We start from the raw sequence: 16,323 nt of genomic DNA, 5'->3' as shown, positions 1-16,323 counted from the left end.
AAACCGAGTGCTTGTCCGTACAGAAATCCCCAGCGCCACCTCCTAACCATGGATAGTGGAAATCATTATTGAGAAAAGACTGTTCAACAGAAATTCTCTTTAGTTCTTGATCTTTTTACCAAGGGACTGGATTATTAGACCTGACTTCGTGGTTCAGCCCACGTGCTGTCCCATGACAGTGACTGCATCCTCTCACACTGTGGGGGACAGCAGCTGGGAGCCTGGGCCTCGTCTCAGGGGCAGTTGTGCTGGAATGGCCTTGCAGCAACATCGGTTGGTTACTGTCAGCTCTCTGAGCACGTCAGCAGGATCTGGGTAAAGTCCCGGGAGCCGTGACCTTGTCTTGCCTTTCTGAGCATGACAAGTCTGGGGTTGTTGACCAGGGTCTGCAGCAGGAGCCACCTCGTCCTGGACCTGGCTGAGATTCGGGGACCTAGGAGTGAACCAGAGCAGATGGACTTGGGGGATGGGGCAGCTTGTCTCTGTTCTCAGAAGCTCTAGGAGAAGCTGACTGGTAGGTGTGGGGTGCAGGAGAAGGAGCTGGATGGGGACTTCTGGGGACATGAGGGCGGATGGAGGGATGTGAGTTTGTGCCAAAGCTGGATGTCTGCAGTTAGGAACAGTGACGAACGTAGTCCAGACCAGTGCTCACAAGACGTGGCTAACTGGTGGGCTTCCCAGCAGAAGGCAGAGCAGAGTAATAAGGGTGGGAGGGGTGGGGTAGACAGTTTTGACCCTCAAGGGAGCAGAGAATGGTAGCCAGAAGAGCTTGATGTAACTAAACCGAGCCCCATCTTGGAGGGCGTCTGGCATGAAGCCTGGGATATGGGTGAGGTCTCAAACAAAGGGACTGGAGGACACAGACAGCAGAACTAGGGCTCCTTCCTGGGAACATGGGAGGAACCCACTTAGAAGGACAAGGACACCAGGCCTCCAGGGTCCCCTGGCCAGGCTGGCTACGTGCTAAGCCTCCTGGTCTCCTCGGTAGAGGGCTCCCCAGGGCACAGAGTATGGAGGAAGGGGGAAGCTGGGCCATGTCATTGGGGCTCCCAGAGAAGCCTTAGGGTCCTCGTTGCCTGTTGTCCAACCCCAGCATAGGTTCAAACAGGAGGCTTACCTGTCGACTGATTTAGGCACCAGTATTTGATGGCCCGCTGCAGCTTCCTCTCCCTCTGCCCTGTGATCAGGATGTTACAGAAGCTGACGAGCACAGGGTTGGTATGATAATGATCCACATAGAGCATGCCGATCCAGGCACTGAACCCTGAAACGCACAAGGCAAGTCAGGCCGGGCAGCATGCCCTCTGTCCTGTCCCGGGACGCACGAGCCTGGGCCACGTTGTTCCTCAACAGTGCTGTTTTCACTGAGAATCTAGAAAATCAGGTACAAAGAGCTGGAAGGGTTCTCAGGCTATCATTCTAATCCATCCCTTTTGCAGAGACCTAAGCCGAAAGCAGGAGGAACGCCGTGGCTTGTACGGAGAGGCTGCCAGGCATACAAGCAATGGGGGAGTGAATGAATGGACACAGGTCAGAAAGAAAACCGAGACGATTTTTGCTCTACAGAAATGGCTTGATTTGGGAGTCTTTTCATCAGGACAGACCATTTTCTTAACTATGTTTCCAGCTAATGACACTGTTAATTCTATGACATATTCTTCCTCAAAATGTTCAGGTAAATTAGTTACATTCTAACTGTTCAGATGGAGTTCTAGTACTTCTTACTGCTCTCCATGATACCGGGAAGGTCTGTCAAATATGCAGCTGTTTCACTAGCCTGAATTCTCTTCTATTAGGCTGAATGCTTTTTTTCTGCTCAGCATTAGAGCCTCCATGAAAGCTGAGTTCTGGGCAGGAGGAGGGTGTGAAGTCCAGGCTTCCGGGACCCGAACGGCCGGCGGCTTCCAGAAAGCTGCAAGAGCAGCGCCCCCCTCGCCCCCCGCCCCTGACTCAATGCATACCCACCGGGGATCAGCCACTCACCCATGTCCGCTCCCTCATAGCCATTCTGCATGATGGTCCTGTCAATGCGTGCGATCAGCCATGTGCCCAGGACGCAGCTGATGAGCAGCCTGGAGAGACAAGCGCCCAGGCCCAGCAGTACGTTGTAGAAGAACAGAAAGTAGTTGAAGTTGTGGAATGCTTTCCTGCAAACAGAAGCAGGCAGAGGGGCAGCAGGCTTTGAGCAGGAGGAGGCGGCTGTGCATGCTGGCTCAGGGCCCCAGGCCTGGGGTAAAACCCTGCAACTCCCGTCTCCTAGCCGTGTGACGTGATTGTCCCGGCCACACAGCACTGGTCTGGGGATGAGCTCAGATACAGTGCAGGTTGTCAACGGTGGCTGTGATGTTTCATGGGATCCTTGGGTTTTAAGGTTTCCTGTACCACAAGAAATCTCATGGCCACAGCTGGCTTTGTGGTTACAGCAGAGGTTGTGGCTTTCCCACTGTCCATTGTCATAATGACCGGCTCCTCTCCCCCTTCCCCCGCTGGAACTGTTCCAAGTCCTCCAGGGGAAACTTCCTAGAGGACCACTGGATTGTGTGGTTTCCTGTTGCCCGTGGGTGGGATAAGGCCCCAACTCGGGCATCCTGGATGTCTGGGCCATCTCTAGGAGGGGTCTTCCTGGGGTCATCACTCTGTACCCCCCGTCTGCCCCTCACCATCCAAGGCCACTTCACGGTTGCCATATTGAATTCTCACTGTTCTTTCAACACGTCTTGCCCTTTCGTGGCCAGCTGCCTCCATCTGGACCACGAGGGCTGCTGGTCACGCATTCTCCTCAGAGTTACCCACCGGAATCCCACCAGCCTACTGCATTCAGCTCAAACGTCCCACTTGCCATTGAATGACCCATTTCTGTCTCTCTTTCTCCATTACCTGCCTCGCTCTCATGAGGCTGTTACCAACCACCCCTCACCCCGGAGTTGTCGCCATGTGTCTGTGTCTGCTGGCCCCGGTGGACGGGGAGCTTCTGCAAGCGGTCATGGAGGGATACCTCTGTATCCTTAGTGCCGGCTTTGTTTCCTCCCTGAGTGAAGGGCTTTGAATGAGTGAACCACAAAGGAGCACGTCGGACCAGGCACTATTGTTCTAAGTGCATAATGGAACACAGTTCATGCTCCAAATACCTCTCTGAGGTGCGCAATTATTTGTAAAATGAAGAAACTACCATTCATGGGTGTTCTGGAAGACCACATACAGTGCCATCGCCCATAAGGGAGCCAGGATTTGGACCCAGGCAGTTGGGTCCCAGAGGCCGCTCCCAAACCACCACCCCTCGCCCTCTCAGGGAGAGTGTCGTCCGCCCAGGAACCTGCCAAGGGGGAAGAGGAAGGAGCGAGAGGCTGCTGACATCCAAGCCTCCGATCCCCACTCCCTTCGTTACCCCACCTGTTGTTGAGCGCCAGGGGCTTCTGCCTGTCAGCTGCGCTCATCTTCGGCTGCAGGAAGAAGGTGGCGGCAATCCACACCTGCAGGACCATGAGACCCAGGACGATGGCTATGGTGAGGCTGAAACACAGGGCGAGACAGTCCTGAGGTGGCCTTGTCCAAGCCCTCCTCCGGTGCCCAGTGACAGAGAGGACAGGGACCAGCCAGCTTGCTGGGACAACACGAGCCCCGGCTCTGGGCTTTATGCCTCCAGAGCCTTCTCACACCCACTGTCTGATGAGAAAACAGGCTCACGAAGGGCGGACGGCTTTCTCAAAGCCGCATGGTCAGGTCTTGTGACTCCAGATCGGAAGTTCAGGATTTAATTACATGTGACCGCTAAGCTGCGTGTTTAACAGCATGGAAATCAAAGAAAAGGATGGGGTTTTTTGAGAGTTCATGAAGGCCCTGAGAGTGGACAAGCAGGCTCTGCCCAGCCTCCCACATGGCTCTAGGGGAGAATGGAACCAAGGAGCTCAGAGCAGGAGTTCCCAGAGAGGGCCATGTCCTGTGTTTGCTTCCCCGAGAGGCCGTGCGGGGCGCTTAAATGGGGCCTCGGCTTCAGGTGGCTAGCTCCCAATCCTGCCTCTTCCCTTCCTTGGACATACTGGTGAGGCCTCTGTGCCTCTGCTTCCTTGTGTGAAAAATGGGCCTTAATATGAGACTCAACCTTCCAAGGGTTCCTAAGACAAAAGATGCACAGTGAATTCTCAGTAATGTCAACCTTCACTTTTACCTTCCACAGGGGTAAACTGAGGCTCAGAGAAGCAGTTCACCCAGGGTCACACAGCTGATCGAGAACCTAAGTTCAGGTTTTCTCCTCTCTCCTTCCACTATACTGCCCTGACTCTCATGTCACCTCCCTGAACCTCAATCTTCCCGGCTATAAAATGGACACATATGTCTCCCCCATAGACACAACTGTGAGCACCCCCACTGACCAGCGAGAATGCAAACAGTCTGTGAACCGTAAGGTTCCCATGGTGATGAGTTGCTATTTTGGCCCATCCTTGGGTCAGAGCTGAGAACGTGGGTCCAGGAATTAGTGAGATCCCAACAGGGAAGGGGCAATTTGAACAGGAGCTCCAAGGCCCCGGGCACGGACAGAGAGCCCGCCCAGCACTTACGTCCCAATGCCCAGTCCTTGGAGCATCTCCAGGTCCTGGTTGTGGATGACAGGCAACACCAGGCTGTACATGATCAGGATGCCAAAGAGGCTCTGCACCACGTGGATGATGAGGTAGCCTGGGGGCCAAGGGAACGCACAGTCACCCGAGGCCCTTCGTGACCCGGTCATACCTGGCCCTCCCTGAAGTCCCCCCTCCAGCCTCTTCCCACTGAAGGTCCTGGCATTCTTGCTTGTGCTGTGTCTTCTGCCTGGGACGATCTCTCTTCTCTCTACCCACAGCCAGGACTCTGCAGGCTCCTGGGGAACGGGTGTTGAACTACAACAGGTCACGTGAAGACACTTACCCCACAGTATGTAGGCTATTTGCCAGCCAGAGTACCTTGCAATGGCCACCTGGAATTTAAAAAGAAAAAGGGCCTCAGAGGGGAGAAAACACTGATCACCTCTAACACATGGGTCAAGCGTCCCCGCCTCATCTGAGGTTCACCGACCCATACACCAAGACAGATGTCATGACTGCCATCGTTTTACAGAAGAGGAGACCAAGGGCCAGAAGGCTCACCCAGCAGCAGAAGTGAGGCCCATGGACTCCCAGTCCGGGCTCTTCCTCCCAGAGGCTGCTGCCCCTGTCCCAGCTGCAGGACACCAGGATTCAGCCAACCCCTCGGTCTCAGAGCAGAGAGAGGCCTCAGAGAACTCACCACACTCTCCGACGAGGAAGGATTATGGAACTTCAAAGGGAGAAAGTGTTTCTTTCCTGCCCACAACCTCTTCATGTGCTTTCTAGAGGAAAAAGTGGGAAATCAGGAATACTCATGGCCACGGCTGTTTATGCACTTCAAGCTCAAGAGATGTAGACAGAAAAGCCAGTGGAGGGAGATGGTGGCCGGCTCGGCTTCCCTGTGTTGACCACAGCTCCTGGGACGTCCTCGTCAGACTTAAAAATACTTTCAAAATACTTTTTAAATTGAGATATAGTTGACATATAACATTATATTAGGTTCAAGCGTACAACATAATGATTTAAGTGTATATTGCAAAATGGTCACCATGATGAGTCTAGTTAACATCCATCATCTTGCATAGTTATAAGATTTTTTTCTTGTGATGAGAGCTTTTAAGATCTATACTCCCCAGCTTGTAAATCTGAAGCACAGCGCTATTACCTAGAGCCACCAGGCTGTGTATTACATCCCCATGATATTTATTCTATAACTAGAAGCTTATACCTTTTGAGTCCCTTCACCCATCCCCCCAACCTGCCTCTGACAACCTCACATCTGTTCTTTGCATCTGTGAGCTTGGATTTTTGTTTTGTTTTAGATTCCACATATAAGTGAGATCATACAGTATTTATCCTTCCCTGTCTGACTTACTTCACTAAGCATAACACCTTTTAAGGTCTATCCACGTTCTGCAAATGACAAGATTTCATTTGTTTTTATGGCTGAATGGTATTCCACTGTGTGTGTGTGTGTGTGTGTGTCGCATCTTCTTTGCCCCTTCCATCCATCAATGGACACCTAGCTTATTTTTCATATCTTGAGTATTGTAAATAATGTGGCAATAAACATGGGAGTGCAAATATGTTTCCAAAATACGGTTTTTGTTTTCTTCCCATAAATACCCAGGAATGAAGTTGTTGGATCATCTGATCAGAAGTTCTATTTTTACTTTTTTGAGGGACCTCCATGCTGTTTTCCACAGCAGCTGCACAATTTGCATCCCCATCAACAATGCACGAAGGCTTCATTTTCACCACATCCTCGCGCATACTGGCTACTTCTTGTGGTTTGGGGACTAAACTAGCCATTCGAACCAATGTGAGGTGATGCCTCACTGTGGTCTTAACACAGTCATATGTATCCCTGATGATTTAAAAATCTTAATATAGTTTGTAAAAATAATATGTAGTTACCTAGTCTTCATGGCGACTAAATGTGGAAGTTGAGACTGTGTGCGGCTTTTATTTTTTTCAATTTGCTCTGTTTTCTTATTTGTTCTGTGATGAATATGTATTACTTATGTAATAATATTTCAAAACAGGTAATAATGGAAACCCATATTTAATGATAGGTCCACCTTATAGCAACATAAAGGAAACTGAGAAAGGGACCACAGCCCCTCATGCTCCCAGCACCCCTGCAAACTGCTCTCAACCTGGCCCTTTGAGTAAAGATTAGGCTGGTAATGGTTATGTTCATGGTGCATTCTCATCTGTGTCCTGCCTTTTTCCTAACATCCTATCTCCAACATTTTCCAGGAAGTTTTGTGATTTTATGACCACTAAATTGGGAAGACTCAGTATGAAATAAAGAATGTAAACATGTCATTAATAGTTTGCATACTTGGGGCATTTGGGTGGCTCAGTTAAGCCTCTGGCTTCGGTTCAGGTCATGATCCCAGGGTCCTGGGATAGAGCCCCACATTGGGCTCCCTGCTCAGGGGGGAGCCAGCTTCTCCCTCTCCCTCTGCCCCTGCTTGTGTTCCCTCTCTTGCTGAATCTCTCTCTGTCAAATAAATAAAATCTTGAAAAAAAAGTATGCGCATTTATTACATGACAAAAAGATGGTTTGGGGTTCTGTTAGGTTCAGTAAAATATATTCAATTATTTTCATCTCTTTTTTTAACTTTTTAAGGTTAAAAGTTAGTGTCTGTTAGAAAATTCAAAATTGCATCTGTGAGCTTCATGGTCTCAGCTTAGCAGCCTGGAGTAGAGTACGCCACCAGGAATGCAAACACAGAATGCAAACACAGATTTGCACAAGGCACAGACAATTTCTGGAAGGATACAGAAAATGAATAATGCTTAGCTCTGGGGCAACAAACTGGGATCTGAATAGGAGAAGGATTTTACATTAAATATTTTTATAACATTTTTTAAAAAAAGAGAGATTAGACTAATTCTAAGAGAAATAAAAATACGAGCACAGTGCTAGTACTATCTGGTTGTAGCGTTTTCTTATCCACTATTTCCTTTGCCCCATGGTCCTGTAAAGCAGACAGGATGGGGGTCATCAGTCCTCATGACAGGAATGGGAGGGAGGGGCCAGCCTGGACAAGAATAAGGCCTCCCACCCCTGTGCCCTCTACCCATGTCAGCGCAGACAGCTCTAAAATGTGGTTTTGACTGGTTGTGGTCCAATGTCTCACTGATCATCTCCCAGGCACTTGCAGGCCATATCCCTGCATCAGGGAGGGCAGGGGAGAGTGGCAGTGTCCAGTCCACCCACAGGATCCAGGGACAAGAAAGCAGAGAGAGGGAGCAAGCTAGGGCTGGGATGGAGAGCTGGGGCCTCTTTGTACCAGGAGAGTACTTACTTGCCTGCCATCTGCAAGAGAGCCACACTTTGGGCAGCCAGATGGGGAGGCTGTAAAGGCAGGATGCTCCGGGGAAGGGGAGGCAGTAAGAGATGGCCCTGGGCCTCCTGTAACTGCATGTGAGGGAAGAACTGGGAGACAGAGAGATACTGAGAGTAGAGAGAGAGGACAGAAGGCGAATACCTAAAATTCAACCACTGTCTGCAGTGAAATGCTCACTACATATTCAAGGCCATCCCCTCCTCCTGCTCTGCTCTTCTAAAGACTCGTGCACCCCGTGTCCTTGACCTAATCTCCTTTGGTACCCCCTGAGCCAGATGCACCTGCTAGGAACCCACTGTGGTTAGTCCTGGGGAGCAGGGCAAGTCTGAGCCCCAACAGAGATGCTGAGCGTACAAGACGTGATAAGGCATCTCAGGGCAGAAGACATGGCCAGCTGCTAATGGCACGGCTGAGTTCTCTTGTCTTTTGTCTCAGCCTTCTCAGCTGTTAAAACAGAGATGGAAGTGCCTCTCAGGTTGTGGTGAAAATCAAAAGAATTAATTTTTTTAAAGATTTATTTATTTATTTATTTATTTGAGGGAGAGAGACAGAGAGAGAGAGAGAGATCATGTATGCATGTCAGGGGAGGAGCAAAGGGAGAAGGAGAAGGAGGGAAGCAGACTCCCCACTGAGCGGGGCTTGATCCCAGAACCCTGAGATCATGACCTGGGCTGAAACCAAGAGATGGCTGCTTGATCAACTGAGCCACCCTGAAAATCAAAATATTCTAAGCACAATGTCAAGCTTATAGCAGAAGCTCAGATCAATAGATTTTTTGGTTTGGGGCTTTCTGTTTTACAACCAATAAATGTGGCTACTCCTGGATGGCATATACATTCCTGGTTTCAATTCGAGCACTGCTGTCACTACTCAGGAATTTCTAGAAAATTCTAGCTGAAGACACACCAGTGACTCCCAGAGCCCTCTTACCGGTAACAGGCCAATATGTGGAACAGATAGCTCACGCACATGAGGGAGGCGGGCAAGATGGTCACCAGCCAGACTCCTGAAATAGAAGAAGTCACGGGAGAGGCCTGAGAAGATGAGCCAGAAACATTATTTTCAAAATACAGCTGTTCACATCAGAAAGAGCTGGGTGATACATTTTACTTCCTTTAACACATTTCTTGTGTACATAAAGTTTTGCTTCTATTTCTTCTATTTCTGTCTCATTTCAGACACACACACGCCCTTGCTATGCTTTGCTTCTTGCACAAGCCTCTCCTTTGATATTAAGATTTTCCATCTACAGTAAGTAATGGGAAGAGAAAATGAAGGAGTATACACATCCCAGTCACCTCCCACCCTTGTAGAATGACTCATAGTTGACTTCTCTTTGCCACCCCCGGTAAAAAGCAACCCTGCGCAAGGGTAATTGGAGTCAAGAGGTCCTGACTGACGTCTTTCATCCCTCTTTTGGCAAGTTTTTAATATGTTGTATCTAATCTGCTTTCACGTGATCCTGTGTGCTTGGGAGCAAGGTGGGGGTGGAGAAAACAGGGAAGGGGAATGATGTGTAGAGGAGCTTGCAGACAAGCTGTTTATCAGTTGGGCCAAAAACCATTTTAAAAACATCCAATACCTCTTCATAATGAAAAACACTTCATAGAGTAGAAATAGAAGAGAACTTCCTCAACCTGATACAGAGCATTTGCAAACAAAAACAAAAACAAAAACAAAAACACAAACACAAACACAAAAAACCCACAGCTAACACCACGCTTAACAGCAAAAGACTGATTGGTTTCCCCCCTAAGTTCAGGTATAAGAGAATCAATGTCCACTCTTGCCAGTTCTACCCAACATCGTACTGGAGGGCCTAGCCAGGGAAATTGGGCAAAAAAATGCAGCCAGTCTGCAAAGGAAAAAAATAAAACTACCTCTGTTCACCAGTGACATGTTCTTATATTTAAAAAATTCTATGGAATGAACAAACAAAAAAGATTAAAACTCATTAATAAACAAGTTCAGCAAGCTTGCAGGATACAAGACAAATATATAAAAATCAACTGTATTTCTAGGCACTGGCAATGAACAAAATGAAAATATGCTTGCATTAGCATCAAAAAGAATAAAATACTTAAGAATAAACAGAAGAAGTGTGCAACCTGTACCCTGGAAACTACAAAAGACTGTTGAAAGAAATTAAAGAAAATTTCGATCCATGGAAAGACATGCTGTATTCCTGTACAGGAGGGTCTCTGCTAACATGGTAACACTCCCTGAACCAATCTAAAGATTCAATCTAATCCTTCTCAAAATTCCAATGCCAATTTTGCATAAATCAACAAGCTAATCTTAAAATTCATATGAAAATGAAGAGACCTAGAATAGGCAATATAATCTTGAAAAGGAAGAAGAAAATTTCAGGACTCACATTTCTTGATTTTAAACTTACTACAAAGCTACAGTAATGAGGACAATGTGGTACTGCCATAAGGATAAACAGATCAGTGTGATAACCTGAGAATCCAGAAGTAATCAGCGTACTTAGCATCAGTGTACTTTCAACAAGGATGAAAAAGACAATTCAATGAGGAAAGAATATGCTTTTCCACAAATGGCATGGGGTTAACTGATATTCACATGGAAACCAGTGAAGTGAGAACCTTACCTCACAGCATATACAAAAATTAACTCAAAGGGGGATGATGGGTTTAAATGTAAAAGCTAAAATTGTAGAAGTCTTTAAAGGAAATAGAATAAATCTTTGTGACCTCAAGTTAGGCAATATTTTCTTAGATGCACACATGTAATGAAAGAAAAATGACTATGCTGAACTCCATCAAAATTAAAACCATCTGTGTTTCAAAGGACACTGTCAAAAAAGAGAAAAAGCAACCCACAGACTGAGAGAAAAATTCTTGCAAATTGTATCTCTTTTAAGGGATTTATGTGTAATGTAAAGAATTCTTACAGCTCAGTAATAATTTAGAAATAGGCAAAGAATCTCCATGGAGATAAACAGAAGATGTACAAATGGCCAATCTCCTCCAGTCCCATCGCAGTCAACATCCTTAGACATCAGGGAAATGAAAACCAAAACCACAATAAGATGACATTTCACACTTCCTAGATCACTATTAAAAAACAAAAAACATATCAACATGTGTTGGTGAAGATATGGAGAAACTGGATCCCTGATAAATCACTGGTGGTAATACACAGTGAGGCAGGTGCTTCTGAAAATAGTCTGGCAATTCCTTGAAAGGTTAAACATAGTTACCATACAATCCAGAATTCCACTCCTAGGTATATATCCAAGACATACGAAAATATATGAAAACCTTGGAGATGAATGTTCACAGAAATATTACTCATAATAGCAAAAAAGTTGAAACAACCCAGATTTCCACCAACCGATGACTGGATCAACACAATGTGGTATATTCATACAACAGAATAAACTCCAGCAATAAAAAATAATGAAGTTTGGTCGCATGCCATGACATAGATGAACTTTGTAAACATTTGCTACGTGAGAGAAAACGGTCAAAAAAGACCATGTATTGTGGGATTCCATACATATAAGAAGTCCAGAAGAGCCAAATCCACAGAGCCAGAAAACAGTGGTAACCTAGGGCTGGGAATGTTGAGGGGAAATGAGGAGAGATTGTAAATGATTATGATTTCTTTTTAAGGTGATGAAAACGTTCCACATTTGATTGTGGTGATTGGTCGCACAACAGTGATGGCTGAGAATATACTAAAACCACTAAACTGTACTTTAAGTGGATGGATTGTGAGGTGTGTGAGTTATATCTTTGGAAAGATCTATAAAGAACTCCTCAAACTCAACACACACAAAACAGATAATCACGTCAAAAAATGGGCAGAAGACATGAAAAGACCCTTGTCCAATGAAGACATACCAATGGCTATCAGACACATGAAAAAATGTTCATCATCACTAGCCATCAGGGAGATTCAAATTAAAACCACATTGAGATACCACCTTACACCACTTAGAATGGCCAAAATTAACTAAACAGTAAACAATAAGTGTTGGAGAGGATGTGGAGAAAGGGGAACCCTCTTACACTGGTTGGTGGGAATGCAAGGTGGTGCAGCCACTTTGGAAAACAGTGTGCAGATTCCTTAAGAAATTAAAAATAGAGCTTCCCTATGACCCTGCAATTGCACTACTGGGTATTTACCCCAAAGATACAAATGTAGTGAAAAGAAGGGCCATCTGTACCCCAATGTTCATAGCGGCAATGGTCACAGTTGCCAAACTGTGGAAAGAACCAAGATGCCCTTCAACAGACAAATGGATAAAGAAGATGTGGTCCATATACACTATGGAGTATTATGCCTCCATCAGAAAGGATGAATACCCAACTTCTGTATCAACATGGACGGGACTGGAAGAGATTATGCCGAGTGAAATAAGTCAAGCAGAGAGAGTCAATTATCATATGGTTTCACTTACTTGTGGAGCAGAAGGAATAACACGGAGAACATTGGGAGGAGAGGAGAAGTGAGTTGGGGGAAATCGGAGGGAGACAAACCATGAGAGACTGTGGACTCTGAGAAACAAACTGAGGGTTTTGGAGCGGAGGGGGTTGGGAGGTTGGGTGAGCCTGGTGGTAGGTATTATGGAGGGCACGTATTGCATGGAGCACTGAGTGTGGTGCATAAACAATGAATTTTGGAACACTGAAAAGAAATAAAATAAAATAAAATGAAAAAAAAAAGAAGGAAAAAGAAAGCTGATTTCCATTCCTTCCAAGTTTTAAATGTGTTTCTGTCCCAGCATCACCAGGATTAGGCAAGGGCTATATCCCAAACTTCAACCATCACAAAGGATGAGGGTAAACCCCCATAAATCTCACCCCCAGGGGCACAGGGAGCCTTGAAGGAAAGGATGGGAGGTGTCTGGCCATGAGCAGAGCGAGTGCAGACTTACTCCAGCCCGCAGCAAGAGCATGGCTGATAGCACACTTTTCATTTAAGGTTTATTGTCCCAAAGATGAATGTTTATCTTCAAAGATGAAGCCTAAAAGTCTCTCTCGGCCACGGGACAGCGGTATTAAAGCCGAAAAAGATCAAGATGGAGCGAAAATTTTATGTTTTGACTCTCAAAGTATCTAAACATGAGAGAAATACACGGAAGAGGGGGTACAACACGAGTGAATATGGTGATATATTTACTCCGGGTTCACCCAGAGTGAGTAACTGAGGTTGGCATTACAAACTTGCCCAGAGGAGGGGGAAAATGTAAACTTTCAAAACTATGACTTAAAATCAGTATGACTGAACTTGAAGATTAGACCAGGCTTGCTGAGCGCGGTACTCAGGGACTCCTCAGCCTGAGCATGAACCTACATTAAAGATGAATGGGAATGTTCAAGGGCAACAGTGAAGTATGTTGGTATGGAAGGGGTGGTACCCCAGTGCTCCCATCAAAGTAACTTTCCATGCCACGTGTATGAAAGAGAATTTCCCTCAAATAATTCACAGGAGATCTGTTTCCTTCTGGTTGCCGTACTCTACTGGATTGTGTCTTAAGTAAAAATATCATTTGCAACACCTGTTTCACAACTTAAGAAACATTTGGTAATTTATGGCCATTAAATGTCGATGCTACTGAGGTTTTTGGAAACCACTTCCCACCCCGTTCCAAGCCCCCATTTAAAGATGAGGAAGCTGGGGCACCCGGGTGGCTCAGTGGGTTAAGCCTCTGCCTTCGGCTCAGGTCATGATCCCAGGGTCCTGGGATCGAGTCCCGCATCGGGCTCTCTGCTTAGCAGGGAGCCTATTCCTCCTTTCTCTCTCTGTCTGCCTCTTTGCCTACTTATGATCTCTGTCTGTCAAATAAATAAATAAAATCTTTAAAGATGAGGAAGCTGAGGACAAGGGAGAGGACCTGACCTGTCTGATGGCAGGGAGTTTACCTAACATCTAGTCTAGGGCCTTTCTTTGCAGGAAAGAGGGAAGAACTCGCCTCCCTCCCTAGGCAACGGACAAAGAATTAGAATGTCGTTTTCAAAGACAGCTGGTATCTTAAGGTGAAGTGACTGCTCTGGACAGACTCCTATATCAAGACCCTAACCCCAGCATGATGGTAGGTCGAGTTGTGGCTTTGGGGATTAGTGTCATTATAAGAAGAGAAAGGAGACAGCTGGCTTCCTCTCCCTACGCTCCAGCACTGAGGATACAAAATCAGGAAGCAGGCTCTCACCAGACACCAGACCTGCTGGCACCTTGAACTCCTCAGGCTCCAGAACTGGGGAATGAGTAAGTGCTTGTTGTTTCTACTATCCAGTCTACGGCAATTTGTCACAGCAGTCCGCACAAACCAGAAACTACATAGGAACAGCAGAAATAAAATTTCCATATAACCCTAACGAAAAGCCATGACTTGCTGTTTTATTTTTTCCAAAGTGAAAAAGAGATGATGATTTAATTGTTCCCACTGGCATCAAAACAAAATGGGCTATTTAAAATGAGAAAATTCTATGGGGCACCTGGGTGGCTCAGTGGGTTAAGCCTCTGCCTTTGGCTCAGGTCATGATCTCAGGGTCCTGGGATCAAGCCCCACATCCAGCTCTCTGCTCAGCAGGGAGCCTGCTTCCCTCCTCCCCGCTACCTGGCTATCTGCCTACTTGTGATCTCTGTCCGCCAAATAAATAAATAAAATCTTTAAAATGAGAAAATTCTCAGGGCATGTTTAATTCAGCCCCAAACAGATTTTAACAGAATGGCCTGGATCCCAACCCCACTGGCCTTCCAGTCACCCAGGGAGGCATAGACCAGTTGTAACCCACTTGTCTCCCAAACCAGGCACCTCATGCAGATAATGGCAATGCTACAGAAATAATTATCCCAAGGGTGCACCTGCCGCGAGTTCCAAGTCCTTCTCCCAGTTTCCCACTCTTTCCCAACAAAAGAGGTGTGGTGGTTTTACCTTTGGTGACACTCATCAGCTCTTTCACTTGCAGACTGACTGGGGTCAGTGTCCCCGTCTGGTTCACGGAGGCGATGTAGCTCTCCAGCTCCCCCTCAAACACATCCAGCTCGTCTCTCACATACACGAACATGCAGAACTCAATGACAATGAACTGGTACAAACAGCAAACATTTCAATGTCACACCCGAGTCCAGCCTAGTAAGTGAATAACATATGGCCCTCTCTTTGGTTTTGAGGTCAAAACTCTTTAAAGCTCAAAACTCATCTGAAATAGACTCTGGACAGTGGCTATCCCAACATGAGCGGGACTGTGACTTCTTTGAGGACTTCTTTGGAGTCAGCCCAAACTCTTTTCTTCACCCAATAGCACACAAGACTAGGTCCTACAAGGGCTCAAGGAACTCTTCAAACATTAATTACATCCAAGTGAAATGAATGCCTAACTGTGACTAAGGAGTGACCTTGGGGACAATTCCAGCTGTATCTCTCACCACTCACTGTCTTTCTGGTGTCCTGGTGGTAGCCATGTTAGAGAAGGTGCTGGTTCCTGTATGCAGGTCACACGTGCTCACTCCCATCATCTTGTCATCATGGTTCCATGGCTCTATGCCTACCATCATACCAAAGCTTCTAGAGTTCCTACTACCATTTTACTTCATCAACCAGATTTTGTCTGTCTTTGAATGTGCAGCTCCAAATGTTACCATCTTCAGGCAGTGTCTCAATCTAAGATAATTCACTCAGCTTTCAGAGCACTTTCACCTTTTTTCTCTCTTTACATGGCAAGTACTTCATACCACATCATATCCCCTTCTCTTAGACCATGGGCCTCTCCTAGGCCAAGTCTGATAAATCCGCTGTCTTCTCTCTTCCATGATCCCGGGGCTTGATCCCAGGACCCTGAGATCATGACCTGAGCCGAAGGCAGAGGCTTTAATCCACTGAGCCACCCAGGTGCCCCATAGAGTTTTCTCGTTTTAAATAGCCTTCCATCTTAGCATGGTGCGTGGCATTCAGTAGAGAGCCACCAAAGACTTAAGGAACACAGTAACTTCAGGTTGGTTATTCACATTGTGGAGAACTCCAGTTGTCCATTAAAATCCATTCTCCCCTTTGGGCACAAAGCTGGACTACTTTTCCCAGCCTCCCTTGAGTTAGATGTGGCCACATGACATGGTTCTTGCCCCAGAAGAGGAATGGAAGGAATGTGTGCCAGTCCACACAGGTCTTTGAAAACCTTCCACATGCATTTCTCCATGCACCTCCCCCTTCTGCTGACTGGATGCAGATGGGAGGGTTCTTGGAGATAATGAGGAACATGACAGAAGAATCTGGGTTATGGAGTAACATGCAGAGGTCCACTGCCCTCCGGACCCGAACCCCACCCACTCATCATTGTTGCATGGGCAAAAATATATATAGTGTTAAGTCACTGAAATTTAGGGGTTTATGTGGTACTTCAGCATTACCTAACACATTCATTTAAAAC

At 46.5% G+C, this 16,323-nt stretch overlaps 1 protein-coding gene across 1 annotated transcript in view; it reads right to left on the bottom strand.

Moving 5' to 3' along the window:
- Positions 1-284: 284 nt before the first annotated feature.
- Positions 285-16,323, bottom strand: part of LOC111146089 (stimulated by retinoic acid gene 6 protein-like) — a 57,984-nt gene continuing 41,945 nt past the window's right edge. Inside the window, 9 exon segments of the mRNA XM_022501473.1 lie at positions 285-433; positions 1,118-1,264; positions 1,984-2,147; positions 3,391-3,510; positions 4,557-4,674; positions 4,903-4,951; positions 5,260-5,341; positions 8,852-8,927; positions 14,832-14,985. Of these exon segments, the coding sequence (XP_022357181.1) occupies positions 285-433; positions 1,118-1,264; positions 1,984-2,147; positions 3,391-3,510; positions 4,557-4,674; positions 4,903-4,951; positions 5,260-5,341; positions 8,852-8,927; positions 14,832-14,985 (1,059 nt within the window).

This window comes from Enhydra lutris, unplaced genomic scaffold (genome assembly GCF_002288905.1).
Source record: "Enhydra lutris kenyoni isolate GAN:26980312 unplaced genomic scaffold, ASM228890v2 scaffoldscaffold13, whole genome shotgun sequence".
Classification (NCBI taxonomy): domain Eukaryota; kingdom Metazoa; phylum Chordata; class Mammalia; order Carnivora; family Mustelidae; genus Enhydra; species Enhydra lutris.
The sequence above is the reverse complement of the archived record's forward strand: the minus strand, read 5'-3'. Positions and strand labels throughout refer to the sequence as shown.